This window comes from Lethenteron reissneri, chromosome 34 (assembly GCF_015708825.2).
Source record: "Lethenteron reissneri isolate LAM-NWPU_2019-01 chromosome 34, ASM1570882v1, whole genome shotgun sequence".
Taxonomy (NCBI): domain Eukaryota; kingdom Metazoa; phylum Chordata; class Hyperoartia; order Petromyzontiformes; family Petromyzontidae; genus Lethenteron; species Lethenteron reissneri.
Genome location: NC_083812.1, coordinates 12294788 through 12321634, shown reverse-complemented (window position 1 = coordinate 12321634; position 26847 = coordinate 12294788). Strand labels below are relative to the sequence as shown.

The 26847-nt window shown below is 54.8% G+C and overlaps 1 protein-coding gene across 1 annotated transcript in view; it reads right to left on the bottom strand.

The window, feature by feature from the left end:
* Positions 1 to 1325: 1325 nt before the first annotated feature.
* LOC133350492 (follistatin-related protein 4-like) overlaps positions 1326 to 26847 on the bottom strand; it is a 41829-nt gene continuing 16307 nt past the window's right edge. Inside the window, exons 3-11 of the mRNA XM_061564832.1 lie at positions 20400 to 20560; positions 19278 to 19416; positions 17097 to 17258; positions 14654 to 14788; positions 14056 to 14183; positions 13485 to 13619; positions 12661 to 12768; positions 9070 to 9188; positions 1326 to 2361 (exon numbers count right to left, since the gene is read on the bottom strand). Coding sequence (XP_061420816.1) covers positions 1326 to 2361; positions 9070 to 9188; positions 12661 to 12768; positions 13485 to 13619; positions 14056 to 14183; positions 14654 to 14788; positions 17097 to 17258; positions 19278 to 19416; positions 20400 to 20560 — 2123 coding nt within the window. The remainder of the gene's footprint in view (positions 2362 to 9069; positions 9189 to 12660; positions 12769 to 13484; positions 13620 to 14055; positions 14184 to 14653; positions 14789 to 17096; positions 17259 to 19277; positions 19417 to 20399; positions 20561 to 26847) is intronic.

Genomic DNA, 26847 nt, shown 5'->3' with positions numbered 1-26847 from the left:
AGATGCACATCGAAGTGGTGTCATATTGCGCGTGTCGCGTGACGGTACGAGATGACGCCAATGCACCATCACGGCAAAGGCTCATCCTCATAGCGCTGGCTTTATTGGTCAACAATTTTCGGCGACCCTTCCATTAATTTGGCGATCCTTCTTTGAAATGTCCCTCTTGGCAACTCAACCGTTCGTCCAACCGTTCGTATTGAATCATCTTGACGAGAGGTATCGTGCCCTCCCGTCACACAACAACAGAGTGCTCAAATGCATGAACGCTTTCAACCTTCGTTGAAAAATTCGAAACAAAACAAGTCACCCGTTTGGTTAATTCCATCTCGGAGCACTAAGACGTAAAAGAAAACCCTCAGCGAGTGCTGCAGTGGAGCATTCCGGGGGTAATAAACGAGCTTCCTTTGCATATCTCAGCACGCATGTGAATTCCAGGACAACGTGAACCAGCAGAATTGAAAACACCCATCAGAGAGAGAGAGCGAGCACAGTCGTACGAAAGCGTTTAGTCCCCAATAAAACCCCGTGCTTTATATGTACACATCAACAAGTGCTGCCGTGCAACCGGCCTCTCTCTCTCTTGCCTTGCAGACTTATGCTCAGTCAGGAAGACGCAGTGTCCAATTGAATTTATAAACGCAGTGGTACATTACACAGGGACAGCGCGACTCTGGAGTCCCATGGAGTAAATGCACTCGACTGAAGCTCGCGTGGAGGGTTTCAGATCGCCATGCCCTTTCACGCGCGTGAAGGGAAGCACCCATCCGCGTTGGCAGTGGTGCACAAGCGCAGACAATAAAAATCTTCAACGACATTGTGGCCTTACAAAGAAAAAACATATATAACAGGCGACGCATCGGGCAAATGGCAATTGTTCATATCACGTGCTTGCTTTTATGCGTCTTGGGTGCTATAAGGGCCATTGCTTGAAACCTTGCCTATCCCATCGACATTTTTCCCCGTGAAAGGCCACATTGTTATCGTCCGATGCGTTGAGTTGTTGTTTAACTCCGTGTTACTGCTGCTGTGCCAGAGGCTAGATCGAAGCGTCTTCGGAAGTCGTTCTGCGGTATCACCTTCCGGGGACCATTCCCCGATACGAAGCGCTGCTCTGGTGTGACGGTCTTTGTGCAGTCGATATGCAGTGGCAGCACACACTATGTACAATACAATTATGACATGGTAAGAGTTAAAAATATTACACTTTGATGAAAAGCATGTCACCAATTACCAAGTATATTACAGTACCTATATTATTGTTTTAATTTATTTACACGAACCCCTAACGATAAGAAAAGTCTCATTTCACTGCTCGCCGTCCTCTAGTCTTCTGCAATCCAGACGACGGCGTCGGGAACATGCTTCCAGGACAGCCAGCAGCTCACTCTCCACGGCTCCGCTTTCAGCACGATGAGAGTTTTCTTGCCCCAGCGGAGAAGGTGCTGCCCAAACAGGCCACTGTCCACGAGTTGCCACTCGGCCGCCAAAGTCTGCCTCGCCGCTGGGGGCCCTTGGCCAATTCTCAACCCTTCCAGCACTGGCAACGAACGAGAAAAATGCTTCAACGGGTCCTGCTGGAGTTTGCCCGCGTCAATGGTTTCCCTTATATTGACCCCTACAGTTCTTTGGTTATGCGCTGGGTTTTTTGGCACGAATTTGCTCGTTGAAATGAAACTCCAATTCCCTGTTTGTGGCTCGATGAGGAGCAGGTCGGGCCGATCTCTGAGTCCGACGTAGACGTTGTAGCCGTACCCAGACCTCCACGCTGGCTGGAACAGCACCCCAGAGACGGCCAGCCGCGTGCGCAACACAAACCCCTCCACGGTTTCCCCCGAGGCGGACAACGTCTGCACGTGCACGATGCTTCCCGAACGATAAGCGCAAGAAGCGTGCAGTGGGCGGCTGCGCACGAAGTCACCCGCACTGTCGGGATCGCACGGCGCCGGCCGAGATGCACCACCGCCACCGCTCCGGTTCTTTGCGGAGTTCGCTTCGAGGCTCACGGAGCGACGAGTCCGCGGCGTCGGCTGCGACGAATGCTCGCTCGCCACGCTGACGACGTGGCGCCCGTCGGGAGAGACGTGGGGCGTTCCGGCGGCGCCGCCGTTGCGCCCCAACACCGCGTCCGTGACGGCGTCCAGCACGAGCTGCGAGAACGCTGCGCCGCCACCACGACGCCGGTGGCCACCACCACGGCGCCCGGCGCACGCCACCACGTAGCGCCCGCCGCGCGGCGAGAAGGCGACGGCGCGTGGCACGCAGCCCCAGGGCGCGAGGCTCACGCGCCGCGCCAGCCGCAGGCGCAGCAGGTCCACCTTGTAGAGGAGCGGACGTCGGGAGCAGGCGAGGAGCCCGAACCTGCAGACGTTCACCCAGACCGCGACACCACGTCCGCCACACGCAGGTTGATGCTGCTCAGCGGTTTGGACTCAGAAGCTGAATATTGTTCTGTACTGGAGGAATCCGATTAGCTATGAGGGTCTTTTTTTTTAATCTTTTATATTAAGTTCACTTGCTTGCTTGCTACGACCGTGCAAATCTTTCGGTCGTTTTTTGACCCACTTCCCGTGATCCAATCGAGCTGACATTTTCCACACAGACTCGTTGTGCATGACAATTAATTTTCGTGAAAATTTTTTTCCAAAATTTTACACTGTTTAGGGAATTTTTTTTAAATATTTAGTTACCAATTGCTTAATGCTGGCAGACAATCATCTGACCCATAGGTGGCAGCCATCTCAATCCAGAGGACAAGAGGACTCTAGCCGCCACGCATATAAAGGATTTATAGTGAAAAACTTTGTTTTTACGGGTTAATTTATTCAAAGATGTCCAGTCGTTTCACCAGATGTCCGGTAGTTAGGGTCTGTACAATATCCGTGCTAATCCCAATCAGCCTCGTCAAATGACAACACACTCCCAATGAATGTCATCGTTACTCTTTGGTTATTTCGGTAAAGCCACGTAGGTATAAAATAAATCACGACGTTTCGGGCGCAACACAAGCGTCCGTCATCAGGTGGGAAAGCTCTGACGGACGCTTGTGTTGCGCCCGAAACGTCGTGATTTATTTTATTTTATACCTACGTGACTTTACCGAAAGAACCAAATAGTATGGATTCCTGCAGTCACGAAAGCTTCGAATCAAGGTTGTTATCGTTGACGACGTCTGTTTTGTTTGATGTTACCGCACCTCGTGTGATGTCGGGTTATGTCGGTTTAACAGAGGCATGTCAAACATGTTACCTGTAAGGCTGGATTGATTAACAACACAGACACATGATGATTATTATTATTGTTACGCTTCTTAAGCCAGGAAGGCGTCACGAAGCCTCAAATCTCTCTTTTAGGGGGGTGGGGAGGGAGTCTTGCCAAGTTTTCGCAGCAGGGGGCAATGCTGCTGCTGCTGCTCTCCGTGTGTGATGCCAACCGAGTAATTTGCAGGACTTTTGTCAGCATTGGGATGTGTGTGGGGTTTTGTCGGCCATGGGAGGAAACCGACGACCCAGCAGACAACCCATGCAGAATATGGATAGAGAGAACATACCAACTACATATAGAGAGAACATACAAACTCCACACACACAAACATACAAACTCCACACAGACACACAGAAACATATACACTCCGCACACAGAGAAACGTACAATAACTCCACACAGAAACAACATGCAAACTACACACAGAGAGGCGCCGAGTCGGATGTATCCACACAATACTGGAGCCAAATACGAGAGTCGGGAGAGTGATTTCTGGTGCCCATGAGCATGTCCATGCCACACTCTGCTGCATCTCGCCCACACACCACTCACACCCCTCCTCCCATTTGGTCAACTTCTCTACGGACAGGGAAGTGGGAATGGAGGCGATGGTGTCGTTTATTAGAATCGCCGCGTTTATTTGCTCGCTGCCTGTGAGTGAGAGTGTCGGGGCCCATCCGAGGGAAGGGCCCCCCGGTTTAATTTCCCCGTGGATGTTGATGGCGGCGTGGTATTGACCCTGCCCTGCTCGGCACCCAGAGGCGGGCAGGGCGCAGTGGTCAGTCCGGGGTCAGGGAGGGGGATGGGGTAGGTGGAGGGGGGGTTGGAGGTGGGGGTTGGAGGAGGGTTGGAGGTGGGGGTTGGAGGTGGGGGTTGGAGGGGGGTTGGAGGTGGGGGTTGGAGGTGGGGGTTGGAGGGGTGGGGGTTGGAGGGGAAGGGGTTGGAGGTGGGGGTTGGAGGGGGGTTGGAGGTGGGGGTTGGAGGTGGGGGTTGGAGGGGGGTTGGAGGTGGGGTTGGAGGTGGGGGTTGGAGGGGTGGGGGTTGGAGGGGAAGGGGTTGGAGGTGGGGGTTGGAGGGGGGTTGGAGGTGGGGGTTGGAGGGTGGGGGTTGGAGGGGTGGGGGTTGGGGGGAAGGGGTTGGAGGTGGGGGTTGGAGGGGGGTTGGAGGTGGGGGTTGGAGGTGGGGTTGGAGGGGGGGGTTGGAGGAGGGTTGGAGGGGGGGTTGGAGGGGGGGGTTGGAGGGGGGTTGGAGGTGGGGGTGGAGGTGGGGGTTGGAGGGGGGGTTGGAGGGGGGTTGGAGGTGGGGGTGGAGGTGGGGTTGGAGGGCGTGGGGGTTGGAGGGGAAGGGGTTGGAGGTGGGGGTTGGAGGGGGGGTTGGAGGAGGGTTGGAGGTGGGGGTGGAGGTGGGGGTGGAGGGGGGTTGGAGGTGGGGGTTGGCGGTGGGGGTTGGAGGGGTGGGGGTTGGAGGGGAAGGGGTTGGAGGTGGGGGTTGGAGGGGGTTGGAGGTGGGGTTGGAGGTGGGGGTTGGAGGGGGGTTGGAGGTGAGGGTTGGAGGGGGGGGGGGGTTGGAGGGGAAGGGGTTGGAGGTGGGGGGTTGGGGAGGGGGGTTGGAGGTGGAGGTTGGAGGTGGGGGTTGGAGGGGGGGGGGTTGGAGGGGGGGTTGGAGGTGGGGGTCTGGATGGGGGGGGTTGGAGGGGAAGGGGTTGGAGGTGGGGGTTGGAGGGGGTGGAGGTGGAGGTTGGAGTGGGGGTTGAGGGAGGGGTTGGAGGGGGGTTGGAGGGGGGTTGGAGGTGGGGGTTGGAGGGGGGTTGGAGGGGGGGTTGGAGGGGGGGTTGGAGGGGGGTGGAGGTGGGGGTTGGAGGGGGGGTTGGAGGGGGGGTTGGAGGGGAGGTTGGAGGGGGGGTTGGAGGGGGGGTTGGAGGGGGGTTGGAGGTGGGGGGTTGGAGGGGGGGTTGGAGGGGGGGTTGGAGGGGGGGTTGGAGGGGGGGTTGGAGGTGGGGGTTGGAGGGTGGGGTTGGAGGTGGGGGTTGGAGGGGGGGTTGGAGGGGGGTTGGAGGGGGGGTTGGAGGGGGGGTTGGAGGGGGGGTTGGAGGTGGGGGTTGGAGGGGGGGGGTTGGAGGGGGGGTTGGAGGGGGGGTTGGAGGGGGGGGGTTGGAGGGGGGGGTTGGAGGTGGGTTGGAGGTGGGGTTGGAGGTGGGGTTGGAGGGGGGTTGGAGGGGGTTTGGAGGTGGGGTTGGAGGGGGGTTGGAGGTGGGGTTGGAGGTGGGGGTTGGAGGTGGGGTTGGAGGGGGGGTTGGAGGGGGGTTGGAGGGGGGGTTGGAGGGGGGGTTGGAGGGGTGGGGGTTGGAGGGGGGGTTGGAGGGTGGGGGTTGGAGGGGAGGTTGGAGGGGGGGGGGTTGGAGGGGGGGGTGGAGGGGGGGTTGGAGGTGGGGGTTGGAGGGGAGGTTGGAGGGGGGGGTTGGAGGGGGGGTTGGAGGGGGGGTTGGAGGGGGGGGTTGGAGGTGGGGGTTGGAGGTGGGGTTGGAGGGGAGGTTGGAGGGGGGTTGGAGGTGGGGGGGGTTGTAGGTGGGGGGGTTGTAGGTGGGGGGGGTTGGAGGTGGGGGTTGGAGTGGGGGGTTGGAGGGGAGGCTGTTGGAGGTGGGGGGGTTGGAGGTGGGGGGGTTGGAGGTGGGGGGGTTGGGTGGAGGGGGGGTTGGAGGTGGGGGTTGTAGGTGGGGGGGTTGTAGGTGGGGGGGGTTGTAGGTGGGGGGGTTGGAGGTGGGGGTTGTAGGTGGGGGGGTTGTAGGTGGGGGGGGTTGTAGGTGGGGGGGTTGGAGGTGGGGGTTGTAGGTGGGGGGGTTGTAGGTGGGGGGGTTGTAGGTGGGGGGGGGGGTTGGAGGTGGGGGGGGTTGGAGGTGGGGGTTGTAGGTGGGGGGGTTGGAGGTGGGGGGGTTGTAGGTGGGGGGGTTGGAGGGGGGGTTGGATGGTGGGGGTTGGAGGGGAGGTTGGAGGTGGGGGGGGTTGGGTTGGAGGGGGGGTTGGAGGTGGGGGTTGTAGGTGGGGGGGTTGTAGGTGGGGGGGGTTGTAGGTGGGGGGGTTGTAGGTGGGGCTTGTAGGTGGGGGTTGGAGGGGAGGTTGGAGGTGGGGGTTGGAGGGGAGGTTGGAGGTGGGGGTTGTAGGTGGGGGGGTTGTAGGTGGGGGGGGTTGTAGGTGGGGGGGGGTTGGAGGTGGGGGTTGGAGGTGGGGGTTGGATGGGGGGTTGGAGGGGGGGGGTTGGAGGGGGCGGGTTCGAGAGGGGGGGGTTGTAGGTGGGGGGGTTGTAGGTGGGGGGGTTGTAGGTGGGGGGGGGGTTGGAGGGTGGGGGTTGGAGTGGGGGGTCTGGAGGGGGAGGGTGTTGGAGGTGGGGGGGTTGGGTTGGAGCGGGGGTTGGAGGTGGGGGGGTGGTAGGTGGGGGGGTTGTAGGTGGGGGGGTTGGAGGTGGGGGTTGTAGGTGGGGGGGTTGTAGGTGGGGGGGTTGTAGGTGGGGGGGTTGGAGTGGGGGGGTTGTAGGTGGGGGGGTTGTAGGTGGGGGGGGTGTACTGTGGGGGGTGGTTGGAGGTGGGGGGGGTTGTAGGTGGGGGGTTGTAGGTGGGGGGGGTTGGGTTGGAGGGGGGGGTTGTAGGTGGGGGGGGTGTAGGTGGGGGGGTTGGAGGTGGGGGGGTTTGGGTTGGAGGGGGGGTTGTAGGTGGGGGGGTTGTAGGTGGGGGGTGTAGGTGGGGGGGGTTGTAGGTGGGGGGGGTTGGAGGTGGGGGGTTGTTGGTGGGGGGGTTGTAGGTGGGGGGGTTGTAGGTGGGGGGGTTGGAGGTGGGGGGGTTGTAGGTGGGGGGTTGTAGGTGGGGGGGGGTTGGGTTGGAGGGGGGGTTGGAGGTGGGGTTGTAGGGGGGGGGGTTGTAGGTGGGGGGGGTTGTAGGTGGGGGGGGGGTTGGAGGTGGGGGTTGTAGGTGGGGGGTTGTAGGTGGGGGGGTTGGGTTGGAGGGGGGGTTGGAGGTGGGGGCTGTAGGTGGGGGGGGGGTTGTAGGTGGGGGGGGTTGGAGGTGGGGGGTTGTAGGTGGGGGGGGTTGGGTTGGAGGGGGGGGTTGGACGGTGGGGGTTGTAGGTGGGGGGGTTGTAGGTGGGGGGGGTTGTAGGTGGGGGGGGGTTGGAGGTGGGGGTTGTAGGTGGGGGGGTTGTAGGTGGGGGGGGTTGGGTTGGAGGGGGGTTGGAGGTGGGGTTGTAGGTGGGGGGGGGGTTGTAGGTGGTGGGGGTTGTAGGTGGGGGGGTTGTAGGTGGGGGGGGTTGGGTTGGAGGGGGGGTTGGAGGTGGGGGGGGTGGGTTGGAGGGGGGGTTGGAGGTGGGGGTTGTAGGTGGGGGGGGGGTTGGAGGTGGGGGGGGTTGTAGGTGGGGGGGGCGGGTTGTAGGTGGGGGGGGGGTTGGAGGTGGGGGGGGGGGGTTGGAGGTGGGGGGGGTTGTAGGTGGGGGGGGGTTGTAGGTGGGGGGGGGTTGGAGGTGGGGGGGTTGGAGGTGGGGGGGTTGGAGGTGGGGGTTGTAGGTGGGGGGGGTTGTAGGTGGGGGGGGGGGTTGGAGGTGGGGGGGTTGTAGGTGGGGGGGGGTTGTAGGTGGGGGGGTTGTAGGTGGGGGGGGGGTTGTAGGTGGGGGGGTTGTAGGTGGGGGGGGTTGTAGGTGGGGGGGTTGGAGGTGGGGGGGTTGTAGGTGGGGGGGTTGTAGGTGGGGGGGTTGGGTTGGAGGGGGGGTTGGAGGTGGGGGGGTTGGGTTGGAGGGGGGGTGGAGGTGGGGGTTGTAGGTGGGGGGGGTTGGAGGTGGGGGGGGTTGTAGGTGGGGGGGGGGTTGTAGGTGGGGGGGGGGTTGGAGGTGGGGGGGGGGGGTTGGAGGTGGGGGGGGTTGTAGGTGGGGGGGGTTGTAGGTGGGGGGGGGTTGTAGGTGGGGGGGGGTTGGAGGTGGGGGGGTTGGAGGTGGGGGTTGTAGGTGGGGGGGGTTGTAGGTGGGGGGGGTTGGAGGTGGGGGGGTTGTAGGTGGGGGGGGGTTGTAGGTGGGGGGGTTGTAGGTGGGGGGGGGGTTGTAGGTGGGGGGGGTTGTAGGTGGGGGGGGTTGTAGGTGGGGGGGTTGGAGGTGGGGGGGTTGTAGGTGGGGGGGTTGTAGGTGGGGGGGGTTGGGTTGGAGGGGGGTTGGAGGTGGGGGTTGTAGGTGGGGGGGGGTTGGAGGTGGGGGGGGTTGGGTTGGAGGGGGGGTTGGAGGTGGGGGTTGTAGGTGGGGGGGGGGGTTGGAGGTGGGGGTTGTAGGTGGGGGGGGGGGGGTTGGAGGTGGGGGGGGTTGGGTTGGAGGGGGGGTTGGAGGTGGGGGTTGTAGGTGGGGGGGGGTTGGAGGTGGGGGGGGTTGTAGGTGGGGGGGGGGGTTGGAGGTGGGGGGGGGGGGTTGTAGGTGGGGGGGTGGAGGTGGGGGTTGTAGGTGGGGGGGTTGTAGGTGGGGGGGGTTGTAGGTGGGGGGGGGTTGTAGGTGGGGGGGTTGTAGGTGGGGGGGGGTTGGAGGTGGGGGGGGGTTGTAGGTGGGGGGGGGTTGGAGGTGGGGGGGTTGTAGGTGGGGGGGGGGGTTGGAGGTGGGGGGGGGGTTGTAGGTGGGGGGGTTGGAGGTGGGGGTTGTAGGTGGGGGGTTGTAGGTGGGGGGGTTGTAGGTGGGGGGGGTTGTAGGTGGGGGGGGTTGTAGGTGGGGGGGGTTGGAGGTGGGGGGGGGTGTAGGTGGGGGGGTTGGAGGTGGGGGGGGTTGTAGGTGGGGGGGGTTGGAGGTGGAGGCTCACCGTGCCGCGGGGAGGAGGGGAGACGAGGGGATGTGGAGGTCGCGCAGGGACGAGCAGGCGGTGCCCGGCAGCGTCTCGCTGCGACGGCCGCTGCCACCGCTGGAGGCCTCGTGGATGACCTGCCGACACAGCGCCGCGGGCTCACGCCTAGCTGCGCTGGCGAGAGCTTTGTCTGTCGCGAGCGTCGCACGATGTGCGTGCGGTCCACCGCCACACTTTGCAGGTAACCTCGCCCTCTCGTTCCTTCTGCTGCTTCTTCCCGAGGGAATTCCTAACTCCCGTCGTCTCTTCTCCCCAAGCTGCGATCATAACCTTGCTCAGTTTCCACAAATGCGGAAACGCGTATCTATGAGAACTTTGACGGTGTTTTTTTTTTTTTGCGGGACGTTTGACGTTTTGGACTAATGGGCCCGTGCCCAACAACTGTGTTTAAAATAAAATTAAAATCAGATTTTAATATTGAACACCGTGTCGTTCAGAAGGACTGCAAAGTGAATGAATGCACAGCGGTTAGCGCACTGAACCGTGAGCCTGGCCACAGTAAACTCGGGGGGGGGGGGGGGGGGGAGGGGTGAAACCTGCACTGGTCTCAAGCCTCCCTTTACCAACCCACATTGGCCTGTGCGATGAAGTACCGTCACAAAGACAAAGAAACCCCCTGTAGCCTTAACAGACTGTAGGGGCAAGTGCTGTTAGCTAGCACCTATGAAGGCAGGGACGGCACACGAGGGGGTGGGTGGTCAGCACCACGCCCGGCTGCCTTTGTTTCCCTTGTGACGGATGTTTACACATAGCACCAGGTACTCATTTGAGGCTGAGTCGACCCAGAGGAGACCCAGGACCGCTTCCCATAATCGTCACCGGTGCTGAAAAAGTACGGTCGCACAACCCCAATGACCGACACGCTGCGGAGTCAATATACACAACAAATAAATAAGAAGAAAAAGGGCACCGCTGACATTTCAAGAGGGATACATCCAGCGTGAAATGTGTGGCTGGGCTTATGAAGTGAATCGATCACTGAGAGAGAGAGAGAGAGGCTGCTGTCTGCGCCGCTGCCCACACACCGCCCCTGCACACCCTCGCCGCATGCGTGCGCGCGCTCCGCGCTACGAACCCGGTGACCGGAGTTCGATTCCCGCTCACGGCCAAACGCCGGTGACGACTGTCTGAACCGGTCCTGGGTCCTCCCCGAGGCCGATTCGCATTGAGACGAAGAACTAGCGGTTCGCGGCGAGAGTCTCGAACCAGGGAACAACTTAAGCGAGCGAATGTAGTTGAGGAATGAAGATGAGTTATGTGCACGACTCAATCGAGTTGCTGATTTATTTTTTATTATTCCCAGGATTGTTGGCAGGCTGGGAAGTAACACATCAGCTGTCATGTGAGGCTCGTTTTGACGGAACGTCCGCCGTCCCATCAAGCATCTCATCCGTCGGCCATCATCACGCCTTCCCGCTCCCACTTATTTTCTTTAAACAGTCAACCGCGGGCTTCTCCAATTTGCATTTGACCTCTGATCCGTGGATTTCCTCCTTCATGTCGCTCCGTTTAATTTCCAGCATGCCTCTCTCAATGTGTGTGTGTGTGGGAGCGGTAGTGTAGCAGTTCGCGCGCTGCGCTATGAACCTGGCGACCCGAGTTCGATTTCCACTCACGGCCAACATCGGTGAAGATTATCTGAACTGGTCCTGGGCCTCCCCTAGATCGACTCAGCCTCAAATGAGTAACTGGTGCGGTGCGTAAAAATATCACCACTAGGGAGACAAAAGCGGCTGGGTGTGGAGCTGGCCACCCACCCCCTCGTGTGCTGTTCTGGCTTTCATAGGTGCTCGCTAACAGCACTTGCCCCAACAGTATGTTAAGACTATACGGAGGATCTTTGTGTGTGTGTGTACTCTTGGCGCAGTAGGGGGCACAGGTGGTGCACCGGCCAGTCATCTCAATCAATCAACCCATGGTACCTGCTGGGTCTGTCCGGTGGCATCCTGCCTGCGGGTGTTCGACACTTCACGTGGCCTTCACGTGCACATAGCCTGGCACAAGCGTCGTGGTGACGTCACCGCTACTTTGTGGCGAATAGCGTTTGTTGTTTTTTGTTGTGTACTCTTCAGCTCTTATTAAATCGTATTCATCGGTGGGGGGGGGGGGGGGGGGATCAGAATTTCGGATGTCACAGCAGGTAACGTCCACCGGTCCAGGGGCGTTCTTGTTTCGGCCCCATCGCTCGTGATCAAAATGCGGTCTTCCAAGAGCGCTCCATGCCGCCCTCTCTCTCTCTCTCTGCTGCTCTCTCTCTCTCTCATGTCACCGCCTTGACCCCCCACCCCACTCCATCGACAATCAACAACCCTGTTGTGTTTTCCAATTTCTCTCCCTCCAACAAATGGGTTACCTTTTCGTTCGTGGAACTTGTCGTAGATTACTTTTCTCTCTCTCTCGCTCTCGCTGTCTCTCACCTTTATCTTTGTGGTCTCACATCGCAGCCTGTTCTGTCAAAGTTTTCAGCAATCATTTGCCGCAGTTCATTTCCAACGGGGCGCCTTCGGGAACACGCGAGATGGTTGACGCTTTCACCATTTTACGAGATAACTACGGCGGAGATTGCATTAAGAATGTAACAAGGTGCAATGCAGAGCAGAACAGGAAGGCAGGCAAAGAGATGCGCTCTTGCCGAGGCAACTGAAGGTGCAGTGAGAAGATTTATTCAGATTCGTTTTTTTATGCTCTCACTGCACGTGGGCCTGGCATTACCTGCTGCCTCCTTTGTCTCATGTGGTTTGCAGTGACGTGGCTGCTCTGTGAGCTGCCGCTTCTCCCACTCTCGTCTTGACTTGTCATGCACCACAATTTGTCTCTTCAGATACTTGTTTAATACATTTGGTTGTCATTGCTCTGATTTATGTTTGCTTCATTGTTTTTTATGTTGTTGCTTTTGTCAAGAGTATTTGGCTGCTATAAATGTTCACGTGATAAGCGACGTCGTTGAGCCATTATTTGAAAAGAGAGCTATATAGCTCAGTGAGCCTTACCTGATAAAATAAAAAATAAAAAAGGTTAGTCTTTAGTTTTCAACTTGGTGACTCAGGTAACTTTTGCAAATTAGACTAATCTGGTCTCTTGGATTCTCACCTGGCTAAACAAACTTAACCAAAGTTGTGTCTTTTGTGTACTGTACCCCTCGTGTACCGTCTGGTCTCTGCTATTTTTTCGCACGTTCACCCGAGACGGGAGAAGATGTGGGACGTTCTCATCGGACGGAACGGGACGAGCATTCAAATCTGTTGCCCGTCGTTGTCACTCCCTCACACTGACCCTGACAGCTCGTGGCTGATTCGCATTGAATACGCTGTGGACACAAAACACCACACGTGACGTGTAAGTGGCATTGTCAACCCGTGCCAGGTGGGAGCAGCAGCTCCCAGTGGACCTAACGACCCCTGGGCCCCACTGCCGCAACGCTACCCCTGCCTAGGAGGGCCCTCGCTCGCTCGCAGCCTCCAAGCGAGCGCCGTGACCTCCAAAAGCGCCGCGACCTCCAAGAGCGCCGCGACCTCCAGCTGCCGGCAACGGCTGCCGTCATCTCCTCACCTGCAGAGATTGACCCGCCGATCGATTGCGAGCGGCGCTCAGGACCCAGACGCGATCCCTCGCCGCCTCGTACACCAGGCGCCCGGGCGACGGCACCGTAGGGATGACCTGCAATTGCGGAGCGCGCGGACCGCGTCAACCTCTCGCCCGCGAGTTCGCAAGGCCCGCCTCGGGCTCAACTGTCGCCGGACCGGTGCGGAGGAGCAGAGGTCGCCGACGTCCTTAGGTCGCGGGCAATGCGCGCGACTCCCGGGTGCGGCACGGCCGGGGGGGGGGGGGGGCAGCGGTTGGAGCTCAGCCGCAGAGACCGAGTGCCGATCCCCAGGCGGAGTCATGCACCGCTGTGGTTTGTTTGTCGATGCGCTGCAATAACAACGCTCGCCCTCGGCGTCGCGACGACGCACTAAACTATAACTATTTTTGTTCTACTCTTTGGTTCTTTCGGTAAAATCACGTAGGTATGAAATAAAATAAATCACGACGTTTCGGGCGCAACACAAGCGTCCGTCATCAGGTAAGGGCCCCCTGAGCTGTATAGCTCTTTTTAAATCCTTTATTCTAAACCAACCTGGCCACAAACGATAGTCAACGATGGGGCTTATCGTGTGGAAATTTATAGCAGTCAAATACTCTAGACGCGTGTTTCTAAACGTGGAGGGGAAAACCGGAGGACCCGGAGAAAAATCCGCGCCAAATATACACAGCAGGCGTCAGGGTCGGGATCGAACCCACGACCTCCTGCATCCCAGGCGAAGTAGTTAACATCTCTTAGCCACCGTGACCCTGATACGCATCGCGATGGTGAGCGTGATGGAGCGTCTCACCTGCACGGCCTTCTGCGCGAACACGTCCACCACCACCACGCGGTTCTGCAGCGGTTGGGCGACGTAAATGAACTTGTTTGCAACGACCACAGCAGATCCCCAAGGGCACTTCCCGGCGTCTCCGCAGAGCCGCTCCTGCAACACAAGAGTGCGCAAAGGCAAAGGTCACCCGTATAGCCTGTGCCGAACTGTTGGGGCAAGTGCTGTGAGCGAGCACCCTCTTGATGGACAAAAACGACGCGCACGAGGTTATGGGCATTGTTCTGCTGATGCAGGTGTGTGTCCCGTGCACACACACACACTTAACAAAGATAAGATCCCCTGTATAGCCTTGAACAGACTGTTAGGGCAGGTGCTGTTGGCGAGTACCTTTGAAGGCCGGTATAGCAATCAAGACGGTGGGGTGACCGATTCCACACCCGGCCGCCTTTGCCTCCCCCACCGTCGATGCTTACCCACCGTACCGGCTACTCATTCAAGGCTGAGCGAGCCTAGGGGGCAAAACCGGTTCAGATGTTCGCCACCGACGTTGACCCCCGCCGGGACTCGCGTCGCTCGCCGGGAACCTCACCGCGTGCGGAGCGGCGCCCTCCGCTCCGAGGTCGAGACGGAGGACGTCGCACGAGTCGGGCGCCAGCAGCGTCACGGAGCCGCCTCCCCCGCCAAACACGTAGAGCACGTTCCTCCTCGCGGGGGGCCCTGCACAGCGCCAGCAACAACAACAGCAAAAACAACAACAACAACAACAACGCAGCTCGCGGTCACGACGTTCACGCCGCACGCAACGCCGACAAATGATTGCGACACCGGTGCCAACGGCGGGAATGAGGTGGCAATACGGACGCTGGGTGACATCGAGATGTCCGCTGGAACGTGTTTGGTTCGCGTTTCTCAACCTCCCCCCCACCCGCCCCCGAAGCTAACGAGCGAACGAGGCCCGCTCGTTTGTTTTGGCACTCGAATCGTCCGACAACGGCGCGGGCGACTCTCGTGCGTTGAACGTTCGCGAGGGATCTTGTCCACCCCCGCAGGAGGAAGTCTCCCAGCGATACTCGACGTCCTTGACGCGACCCCCCCCCCCCCCCCCCCCCATTCTCTCCCACCCCCCACCCCCCCAGGTGACCGCGATCACCCCGTGGACGCGGCGGATCGCGGCCGCCGCAGCTTACGTGGCTTGAGAGGGAGGTCCTTGACGAAGAGAGAGGAGAATCGCTGCCGCGTGCCGGCGGGGTTGCGCGCCTGGCAGGTGTAAGCCGCCGTGTCCTCGTAGCGCACGCGGTCGATGCGCAGCTCCTGGCCGCCGCCTGCAACGACAGCGCCGCTCGTCTGGCGGTGACTCCGTGTGCGCCGTCGCAGGTAACAAAAATTAACCCGTAAAAACAAAGTTTTTCACTATAAATCCTTTATATGCGTGGCGGCTAGAGTCCTCTCGTCCTCTGGCTTGAGATGGCTGCCACCTATGGGTCAGATGATTGCCTGCCACCATTAAGCAATTGGTAATTAAATATCATTTATTTTTTCCTAAAAAGTTTAAAATTTTGGAGAAAAAAAATTCACGAAAATAAATTGTCACGCACAACGATTATGTGTGCAAAATGTCAGCTCGAATGGATCACGGGAAGTGGGTTAAAAAACGACCGAAAGATTTGCACGGTCGTAAGTGCGCAAGCAAGCAAGCAAGTGAACTTAATATAAAGGATTTTAAAAAAATTTACGCGAGGAGGACGGCCGTGGTTGTTTTTGTTTGGGTTAGGCGACGTGCCGGTGGTTCTATTCCAACATTCGCGTTGTTAGGCACCTGCGGGCATTATCCAGTTGGTTGTCTCGATGGTAGAGCGTGTGGCTCCCAATCAGAAGGTTGCAAGTTCAAATCCTGGCTTGGGGCTAACTCAACCCGGCATTGCTCTAGGATCCCTAAAATGATGACTACTTCATGGGGAAGTCACATGTGGTTGTCCTATGGATAGACTCGCCCCCGTCATAGAAATGTGGAATGTCCAATACTTGCTCTGCAGGGCTATAAACAGGAGGTGAGCACCAATGCCGCAATGCTCATTTGAGCACGAAGTCGCTCTGACTTGAATCTCCTCTTATCTGTCATCCTATTAGCAGTGACGCCTCTGTCCCAGCAGGTCCCGTGACATCCCCAGCTGTTGGGGTTCTCCACAGACCGCTGGGCTCCACGCGACGGAGGAACGCAAACCTCACTCGGGAACCCGGCGCCGTTTCTCTCATGGCCCCTGAGCCGTACATTCTTGATTCAGGGGCTGTGGCCACGGGCGCTTAGCAGCCTGCGAAGGTCATCTAATCCCTGCTTGCGCATCTACATATTTATAAGCGGGAGGCAAAGAGCATCCACGTGCTGCGATAGCAAAGCATCGCTAAAGTAAACACGCTCGGGCGATGGGCGGTGCGCATCCGACGGAAGCATTAATCCACTGGCCAACGGTGATCTGCTGCACGCTGCTGGGATGCCATGGTCGGGATCTTCTCGCATTGTGCGTGGGCTGCTCCTGCCCGTGGAACGTTGGACCAACGTTGGCATGGAACGTTGGGCCGACGTTGGCATGGAACGTTGGGCCACCGTTCCATGTTTACTCGGACCACGCTGGCAGTGAGGGTAAAAGCTTCACCGTGGTTTCCTTAATGTAATCAATGTTCTTGGGGAAAGCCTAATCTGTAAGCACCATCAACAGTTTGACGTAAAGTTGTTTTTTTGTGATTATTATAAAAATAACGATTTTTTTGGTTATCTTGCAATTTTCAGAAACAGCACACAAACCTTTTGTGTTTGTGTGATAAGCTGACCAAGTGCAATCTGTGCCATGGTGGAGCACAGACCTCAGCGCATCATCCCACTGGTGTCAATACATACGTACCACCTTGTGGGTACGTCAACAGTGATTCATCCTGGGGGGAGACTCGGCCCCGCCATAGGAACGTGGGATTCCATCACGAAGTGAGCATCTACATCATGGGACCTCCTTTGGCAGTACCAAAATATGATAATAGGTTTTCCCCCTTTTTTCTGGCAACAAAACAGGTGTTAAGATGTTTAAACACCAAACGGAAACCTTTTACAAGGAATCATATCTGCATTAACAACAATGCTTGTGGTCAGAATGCAAAAAAAACATACTCTGAAAATATATGCATTGTCCTTGAAACTGATTGGTCCACACCAGAGACAGCTTTCTTTTGAGCCTCGTCTCAAACCGTGATAGCGTGTTAGACCAGAGGACGTCAAAAGGCGTACATCCCAAAGACAATGCATTAACAGAGTAATGAGAGCTCGGGGTGAGCATCTACATCATGGGACCTCCTTTGCCAGTACCAAAATATGATAATAGGTTTTGTTTCCAGAAAAAAGGGGAGAAAACAATTATCATATTTTGGTACTGGCAAAGGAGGTCCCATGATGCAGAAGGAACCTGTTCGACATGACCATCAGATCGGTCGGCGTTGTTGTGACCACGTGCGAGCCGGTTGTTAACAGACGGTTGTTATCGCGTACTCATTCAGTTTTGCTCTGCCGCCCGTTGGCATCGTAGAGATCGATGCTGTGGCAAAACCCCTACTCCCGCGCGTGACCTCTTGCGGCGACGTGCTCACCTTGCAGGCTGACGTGGTGGTACGGATCTGGAACGACCTTTTCGTCATTTTTGAACCAGGTGACTCGCGGGCGTGGGATCCCATCGGCGTGACACCTCAGGACCGCGGGCTGGCCTGGCTCCCGCAGCTGGCTCGACACCGCGACGCGCACTGCCGGTGGCACTGCATCACGCGCGGCACACGCGGGCACGCAGCACGCACCGTACACAGAGGCCCGTCGCAGGCAGTGGCCGTAATGTCACCAATTCTGTTCTGCTGGTGCAGTTCAATATCTGGCAACCCACACCGCTTTTTGGCCAAATTGAATGCAATTCTAAATGTTCTGTTGTTTTTTTAATCTCGCGTGGCGACCTTTTCCGCTGGAGACCAAGTTCGGACACATTTCTCAGTCAGCCCAGGTCGAAGAAATCTGTGTTATAGAAAAAGTTCAACGCAGTGCCACCACAGCTTGATACAAATCAATCCCTTCGACCAAAAGACCCAAGTAAATTCCCCGGACTGACCAAGGCAAACCGGGAAAGGGGCAACCTTACGTTTAGCGCTCATTTCTGTGAGATACACAGAGTTAAGAATCCGTTTTTTTTTAATAATCCCCAGACTGAACTTATAGGTTAGTAAGGCCACGATTTGTTTAGCTGAACCAGCCACTACGAGCAGCGGCATTGCGATCACACCAGCGGCACTGTCCGATTTAGGCCTGACAGGTACACACAACCCGCAGACTCCATCCGACCGATCGGAGAGAAATACAGTGGGACGAAGAAACAGCGAGAACTCCCACCCCTAATGGAAATAGGCACACGGCCAACTCTGAATACAAGTCTCTGTGCCCTCTTTGCGCGCACATCGCACTCTGAATATAAAACACGGGGGGACACTTGCACACGCGTTTTCATAAAAAAAAATTACGGGGAGCTGGAAGTGGGTCACAGTCGAGGTGGTGGCACGGCTGCACCATCACCGGCCAACGGCACGCCTCTCTTGTCACCATTCCCTTCTGGTGTTCTGAGGCCTCCCGACGCGGCGCGCGGCCGCTGGCTCCCGTGCGCCTCGCAGTGCCGACCCCTTCGTAACTCAAAACCCCCGCAAGGGTCAGACCGGAAACCCACACAACTAAACGCTTGAAAGTATATTGTGACCGGTGACAAGTGCCCTAAACTAGCCGATGAGTGTGAAGCTAGTGTCGTGTTGTCTGCGTAATAATAACAAGCTTGATATGTATAGGGCGCTCGCTTAAAAGCCTCAGCAACTCAAAAAAGCAACTCAAGTCACAACTGATCTCAAACTATTTGAAGGGCACCCTCAGTGGCAGCTGTCCCTGTGCCATACAAGGCCTGCAAGCGGGCAATCTACTGCCAGGAGCGGGGGGGGGGGGCGATAATTTATACGCACAACCCCTTATTGACACAGTGCCGCAGTATTAAGCAGGGCAGACTGTCAGATTCCAACCGCGGACTTCTGCAGCGAGCAGCGAACGCGAAGCTAAAAAATATTTTTTTATTTTACCAGGTAAGGCTACACTGCGCTATGTCGCTCTTTTTCAGAAGCGACCTGGCCACAAATGGCAGCTCAACGAAGCGGCGTATCACGTGGAAATATACGGCAGCCAGATACTCGAAACGCACGTTTCTAAATTGTGCAGAGAAAACCCGTAAGAGCCGGAGAAAAATCTACACGACCACGGGGAGAACATGCAAACTTCCAAAATACACATGCGTCCGGGTTCGGGATCGAACCCACGAAACCTCATGTATACTCTTTGGTTCTTTCGATAAAGCCACGTGGAAAGAAATTAAATAATAATAGAATACGACGTTTCGATTGCAACACAAGCAATCGTCATCAGGTACGAATGAATGAGAAAACAAACCTAGTCAACTTAGCAATATAATGCAATATAACACAGAGAGTCGGCTAACATAACAGTCAACACCCTACCTGGTTGATTACGTTCTTCCAAAGATTGCTCAATTTAAGAGAGAGAGAGAGAGACAAAACACAGACACGGAGACACATAGACAGACACACAAGCAGAGAAAGAGAGAGACTCACATAGATATTATTAGGAAGCCGCCTGTATACTTGGCGTGATAGTTAACATCTGGTCACCGTGGCGCTGCCGAACGCGCTCCAAGCCGGTCGGCGTGGCGATGGGAGGCGTGGGTTTCGCGTGGTCGTTACCTCTCACCAGGAGCGCGACGCTCTGCCCGCCGCCGCTGGCGTTGTTGCGAGCGCGGCGGTCGCAGCAGCAGCTGTAGGTGCCGGCGTGCACGACGCTCACGCGGGGAAAGACGAGGCTGCGGCTGCCGTCGTTAGCGACCTGCGCGACAAGGGGCCACACGGCGCGTACCACAACTCAGAGCCTCAAGCGGCACCAGCGTTCCACCAGCAAACACGCACGTATTGGGTCGGCAAAGTAAAATGCGAAGATAAAAATGCGCGCACTTGCAAGTTTCGCATGGCGAGTTTTAATGCAAGAGATAATTTCCTTGCAACTTGATGATTTGTTCGCTTCTGCGTTTTAACAGTGGTTTTGTGCGGCATCCTGGCCCAAATATCCACGCGCGAGTTCCCAGCAACTATGGACCACGGTTTAGTTTAACAGTCGACTGGAGATTACACTATTTTAGGCACTCTGATTTGGCTTAAGAACAACGAGCACAGGTGTGCCACGTGGCAAGTGAAAAAAGCTCTCAGCATTGCCAAGGCCACCGGTTCAAAAGAACTGAACGTGTCGCCACGCCGTTTGGACCACTGCCTCAAAGGGTTGAGAAAATGTGGCCGTGCCAACAACAGTCAGCAGGGAAACAAAGACGCAGCTGTAGGTCGGTTTCACCCTCATTAGGACTCATCAGTGCAGTACAGTCATCAATGTTCGCTGCAGCCATATGCCTCTGGGCGTTTCATAAAAGTACCTTGCCAGTAAACATGCAACTTTGGTTCAACATTGGCATGCCACTGTATCGTTGGCCCAACGTTTCATGTTTACACCTTGGAGACTGTCTTAACACTTTCCTAAAGGTAACAATATTTAAAATCTTCGGGGTTCCTATAACGTAACGGTAAGTCCTCTCTATATATACCACATTAGGAATGATTTAACAGTATTCTTTGATAGAAAATATTTTAACAAAAATATTCTACGTGGCTTTACCGAAAGACCCAAAGAATATGAATTCCTGCAGTCACGAAAGCTTTAAGTCAAGATTTATACAGTATAATACGGTACGGGGCTTCGAGTCGTTTTGGTGTCAATTTCATAATTCGCTGAGCGGAGAGGCAGGAGGGCACGGCGCGTCGTACCGTGATGCCGTCAGCCGAGGAAGGAGACAGTCGTACGTGGTTCCTCCGCCAGCCGTGCGGCGTGCCCCGTCCCAGCGCGCACGGCAACTCCACGCGCTCTCCGCTGTTGGCCACCACGTGCACCGGCACCTCGGCGTGCCGCTCGCCCCGTTGGCCGGCCCCTGCGGACAGACATCATGGAAATCGGTTTAACACGTAGTAGGCTTTTGCGACCAATATCATCCATAATATAGGTTTTTTTGGGGGGGTTAGATCGCGTAAATATAAGTGTGTCGTTAAACATGCCACCATCCGACACAGCCAATTAGTAAGGTTTGTCACCTAAGCAGAACATACCAATTCGTTACTAGTACAGCGCGCGGGTGTGTTGGAGAGAAAATCCACAACTTTACAAGGTTTAACAACGCATTTATATTTAACCCCCAAAAAACCCCCAATATTATGGATCATGGAAATCGTCACCGTCGTAGTCGTCTGCATGGGAATGCAAACTACTACAAGGTATCGTGGAAGACAGGCCACTTCATCTGGCTTTCAGACTCGGGCTTTGCTATTCCAACCGGTAAGGCTCCACTAAGGGGCAGCAGCCTCTGTTACGAGGACGACCACAGCCCAAAGAGGAGAGGCAGTGGTCCGCTTCTAGGGAGTGGGCGAGTCCAGGACTAGCCCAGCTTCCAGTTTGTGAGCCACGCGAAAGCTCTCCGCTTCGCCAAGAGAATGCAGTTGTTCGCGACGTGATCCATTGTGTGGTTCTGGTTGACGCGCTCTGTGTGTGTGAGTGTGCGGCTGGGGGGGACGTAATCTTTAAAGTCCCACGTACGCCAGAGGTGCGGCACTGCAGCGAGCAGAACAAAGCCGTGCGCCGCAGTGGTGGCAGCTACGGGACATTGCGGAGTGGGAATGTGCAAACCAGAGATAAAACAACACATATTTACACGAATCCCACGGCAAAAACACTCACCGCAAAACAGGACGAAACGATAAACAAATCGAACTTAAATACAAATCAAAAAACAGTTTTCAGTCACAGACGTTTCGCGTAAACAAACTGTGTTCATGATTGAGCTTGGTTATCGCATTGATAGCGATCGCGGCGGAGGTAATCCCACAGAGTGGCCTCCACACGCACGCACGGCGAGGGAGGTGGCCGTGGAATTGGTCGTGGGGGACCATCCCTGCCTCGAGCACCACAATCTCACTTGTGACGCCGAAGGGACTTTCGCCGACCCCGGTGCCGCCGGTCGATCGGTCATCGCTATTTTGCAGCCTCCTCTTTAAACTCTTCCTCCAACTGTTTCTGTTTTCCGAATTATCAGGAAGCCGCTGTGTCCCGTGGCTTCCCTATTTATTAGGAAGCCACTGGAGCTATGCACTTTTACAATTTAAATGGAAAACTCACTTCTTTAAAACTGCGTTTTGTGTTTAGAATGCTGTCCTTCCCCGACACCTGCCATTAGCACGGTTGGCTACGTACGGTGCGAAAGATGTTCAACATCCCTACAAACAAACCCCCATTTTAAACATATCATACTAAGCACAGCAGTGGGCCACATCAAACTATAATGGTGGCTGTCTTGGCATTAGAATAGTACTGTACACGCACACATTCACTGTGGCAGTATTGACGGCATACGTGGTGGCCATATCTGCTCCCTCGTCATGTTCTGCGTATCCCACAATGACAGACGACGGGATATTTGTGCCAGCAGGTGGTGTTTGCGCATCGAGGGATAACGAGCCTCGGCACGCACACGCAGCCCGAAACGACAGATGGGAGCAGGGGCAGTGCCGAGACCGAGACAAACATTATGTTGGCTCATTTCCAGCGCAGTCAGCGGCCGAGCTTCAACCCAGACCCTGGGTCATCCGGCGCGACTGCTTCCTTCAGCCTGCCTGGTTCGCCCAGACCGACAACCCCGGCAGCGGACGCACCGCGCCACGCAAAAGACGGACGCACGATGATTCCCTCCTGTCGTCGAGTTGCCTGCCCAAGGACAGGTCCCTTAGGTCAAGTTGTCGATTCCTGATAGCGTCCCTGCCTGACCGCAGGCGAGTAGTCATTGTGGATAAGAGATAAGGAGATAATAGGATCCTGAGCAAAGGAATTAATTCATGCTCGAATTAATAAAGGTTTTTTTTTCTGAATACTTCCCATGCAATTGCCGCCTGTACTTAAGTGCATATTGTCATGGTGATGCGCTGTGAAAATAGACACAGACTTGAGCTGCAAACGATCAACAGTCACTTCTTCTGCAGGCCCTGTGATTTGTTTTTCATCTGAAATATCGGGTCCATCACTGTGAACTCTATCACGAGATCGGCCACCTTTCGTGATTAACAAAAGGGAATCTACAGCGGTGCAACTTAACTTCTCACCACACTGAAAAATTACCGCAAAATGAGATGCGATTTCAAATCCTTGCAGGCTTACAAATCCTTACGGCGTGCTCCAAGCCCCGATATTGACATTCTCAATATTAACATTCACGTGTTCTCTGACACGCGTATGACGCACATCAGCCGTGGAGCAACGAAGCGTGCCTTTTTACACGAGAATGAAGAATACTACGTTTTCAAATTCAACCTTTGAGAATGCAACTCCCACCCAATTTGGACGTGAGCACGGGAGAAAGGGAAATCCGGCTTTGGCCGCGGGTGACTGGTGCAGGGAAAGCCAGGTCCACGTCTGGCGTTCACCATCAACTGCACATGGAGGGTGGGGGGGCGGCGTGACCCGACAACAGGGCCACGCTTTTGCCTTTTAAATGAAGACTGCACGCAATTTGAGAAAATCCTACAAGCGTGTCAACCGAAACAACCAAGACTCCTGCCGGAGATACTGCACACGGTTTAAATCTCACCCGGGAAATTCAACCGGCAACAAAAGCCCCCTACGTGAGTTTACGTGATAGAAAATAAAATTAGCTATTGTTAAAAAATATTCCTAACAGGCAAGATGCACAGCACGATATAAACAGAATATCTTACACTACAACCCACGTTTGTTATGTATCATACCAATCATCCAGTTTCTATAAAAAAAAAAAACACAAACAATTCCACGCATATACATGAACAGTCTTCTTGGTTCTTTCGGTAAAGTCACGTAGAAGGGAAGTAATAAAATAATAAAAATAAAACATAATAAAACAATTCTCACGACGTTTCGGCCACAACGCAAGCAGCCGTCACGAAAGCTTTAAATCGAAATACATGAACAGTTCTCTCACAATTTAATTATATTTAATCTAACAACTTCACTATCGGCCATGATCTATGTACTGCTGGATGAAGGTTGCCACAATCCATCTCCACGCCAGCACTTCGGGTCTTCCCATCGCCCCGTGTGTGCGTGGTGGAGCGGTCGTGTAGCGGTCAGCGCGCTGCGCTACGAACCTGGCGAACCGGGTAAGATTCACGCTCACAGCCAACACCAGTGGCGATTATTTTAACCGGTCCTGGGCCTCCCCTAGGTCGACTGAGCCTCAAATGAGTACCTGGTGCGATGCGTAAACATCGCCTCTGGGGAGACAAAGGCGGCCGGGCGTGGTGTTGGCCACCCACCCCCTCGTGTGCCGTGCCGGCCTTCGTAGGTGCTCGCTAACAGCACTTGCCCCAACAGTCTACAGGGTATCATGTTTGCAATAACCACAACACAAGCAGTCAAAATGCAAACAAAAAGAAACAACTCTGATAATGATAATGATATGCACTGTCCTTGAAGTTGATTGGTCCACACCCGAGACAGCTTTTCTTAGAGCCTAGTCTCCATTGGTGTTGGACCAGATGACGCCAAAAGGCATACAACTCAAAAACAGTGCACTATCAAAGTATTGAGAGCTCGGGTTAAGCATTTACACTATGAGACATCTCCTTTACCAGTGGCAAAATATAGTAATAGGTTTTTACCCTTTCAACTGGTACAAAAACTGACACCTTTATGCAAGGCATCATGTTTGCAATAACCACAACACAAGCAGTCAAAATGCAAACATTTTGACCAATCAACTTCAAGGACAGTGCATATCATTATCAGAGTTGTTTCTTTTTGTTTGCATTTTGACTGCTTGTGTTGTGGTTATTGCAAACATGATGCCTTGTATAAAGGTGTCAGTTTTTGTACAAGTTGAAAGGTAGAAACCTACAGGGTGTTTAAAAAAGATGGACCCAATTTCAAAGATATAGCGATTTCAAAACGGGTCCATCTTTTTGAATCAACCTGTATTAAGGCTCCACGGGGGATCTTTGTCGTCCTCTCAGACAGGGGGTTCTCTTTTAGTCTCCGCTCTGGGCCCCCCGTCCCCCCGGTCCCGTGCAGCGAGGTAGCTCCACTCCAGACGCAGCCGCTTCCCTTCACACTCAACGCTGCGAACCTCTAGACTTTGTTCCTCTTTGTACCTCTCAGTGCCAACCCAAGCATGACGCCACTCCATTGCCTTCGTCAGATAATAAACGTTAATTATCATGGGTATTATCACTTTGCATTATTAGCGGCTAATTAACTACAGAGACTCGCTGAATTACAGGAATTAATTTACGGGCTGCTCCCTTCGCGTTGGTCGTGGAACGAGGGAGGCCCCTGGCCATGCCACCTGATCCCCACGTCGAGTTCAACTCCCGGGTCACGTGAACGAACATCTTGAAGGTCGACTTTGACCAAGATCACGGAGGTTTGAAGTCCACCGCAGCAAGGAGGATCTCCAGCATCACTTTGATGGCCGTTCACGTGGAGGAAAGGTCCAAATTTTCATGCGACGGTGGCGCCACGGTTGCGAGATGTTAACTACCTCGCCTGGTCTACAGGAAGTCGTGGGGTTGATACCGACCCTGACGCCTGGGTAGTTGGAGTCTGCATGTCTGTCTCCCCGTGGTCCCATGGATTTTTCTCCGGGCCCTCCGGTTTCCCCCTCCACATTTAGAATCAACACGCGTTTAGAGTGTTTGGCTGCTAATAACATTTGCACGTGATAAGCCACTTCATTGGGCTATCATTTGTGGCCAGGTCGCTACTGAGAAAAGAGTTATATAGCTCAGTGGGCCTTACCTGGTAAAATAAAAAGTTTACAGTTACAATGTGACCTTTCCCCCTGGGAACAGCCCTGACGTGGCATCTGCAGCACAGTTAGAACATCGTTCCATCGCAGTCTACAGACAGCTATAACTCTTCACTGGGAAGGACTGAAGGCGTGTTTGAAAAGTCACAGACGTTGGAATTTCGCCGAAACTAATCCAAGTCAAATTTCGATTTAAAGCTTCATTCAGACTCTGTCTTCTCGACAGACATGTTCTTCACCTGAGGACAGCTGCTTGCGTTGTGGCCGAAACGTCGTGAGAATTATTTTATTATGTTTTATTATTATTATTTTATTATTTCCATTCTACGTGACTTTACCGAAAGAACCAAGAATATAATCCAAGTCATTACACTTTAGCGACTGATTTTTTGTCTTGTATTGACTGTTTTAATATTGTGCCTTGGTTGTATTGATTAACTTTGTTTTTAAATTTAGCATGTTGCGTTCGCGTGCACTTGTTTTAGCACGTCTCCTTTGAAAGAAAAAGAAAATTATTTTTTGTTACAGTACTTGTATTCTCCAAAATGACGTTGTGATCATATTGTGTTACATCGGATATAATTTAGATTTGAAGTGTTCGTGACTGCAGGAATCCATACTCTTTGGTTATTTCGGTAAAGTCACGTAGGTACAAAACAAATTAAATCACGACGTTTCGGGTGTAACACAAGTGCCCGTCATCAGGTGGGAACAACCACAGCAATAAACAATTGCTGAAGTGGGCACTTATTTGTACCTACGTGACAAAACAACCAAAGAGTATACATCGGATATAGTTTCGTATCGAACTCGGAGCCATGTCTAACAGACAGAGTCCTTGCCTATAAACATCTGGCAGATCACCAGAAATTATTCCAGCAAGCCTGACTCTGCTAATGAGACACTGAATGTCAAAACCAGTCCAGACGTTTGCTTGGATTGAACCACTGCTGCTGAAATTGTACACTCCCAGAAAAATGCGTGGCGAATGGGATGCGTAAAATTACTTGCCATTTTTTGTGTGTGCGGAGGAACAGATATGGGAATGAGGCGAATTTTTCTGCTTTGTTACTGTTCATAACATCAGGCTCTTCGTACGTGGGCATAAAGCAAAGGCATCACCATGATGATAATGATTATCTTGATAGCCGCATTTCCTAGAATAATTCTGCATCGTCTGAAGTGTTTTGGTTACGAGCGGAAATGCGGTGCCCGTACATTCTGAGGCGCCCCAACAAGTTGGGGAGAGAGGTCAAAGACACTGCAAGGACAGCCGAGGTTGTCCGAGTGATAAGAGGAGGTGTGTTTTTTTAACGATGAGAAATATCGAGGCTGCAAGCTCTGGGTCGAGAACAAGAGCAAATCACAAATAGAAATGAGAGTTGGAGGAAATG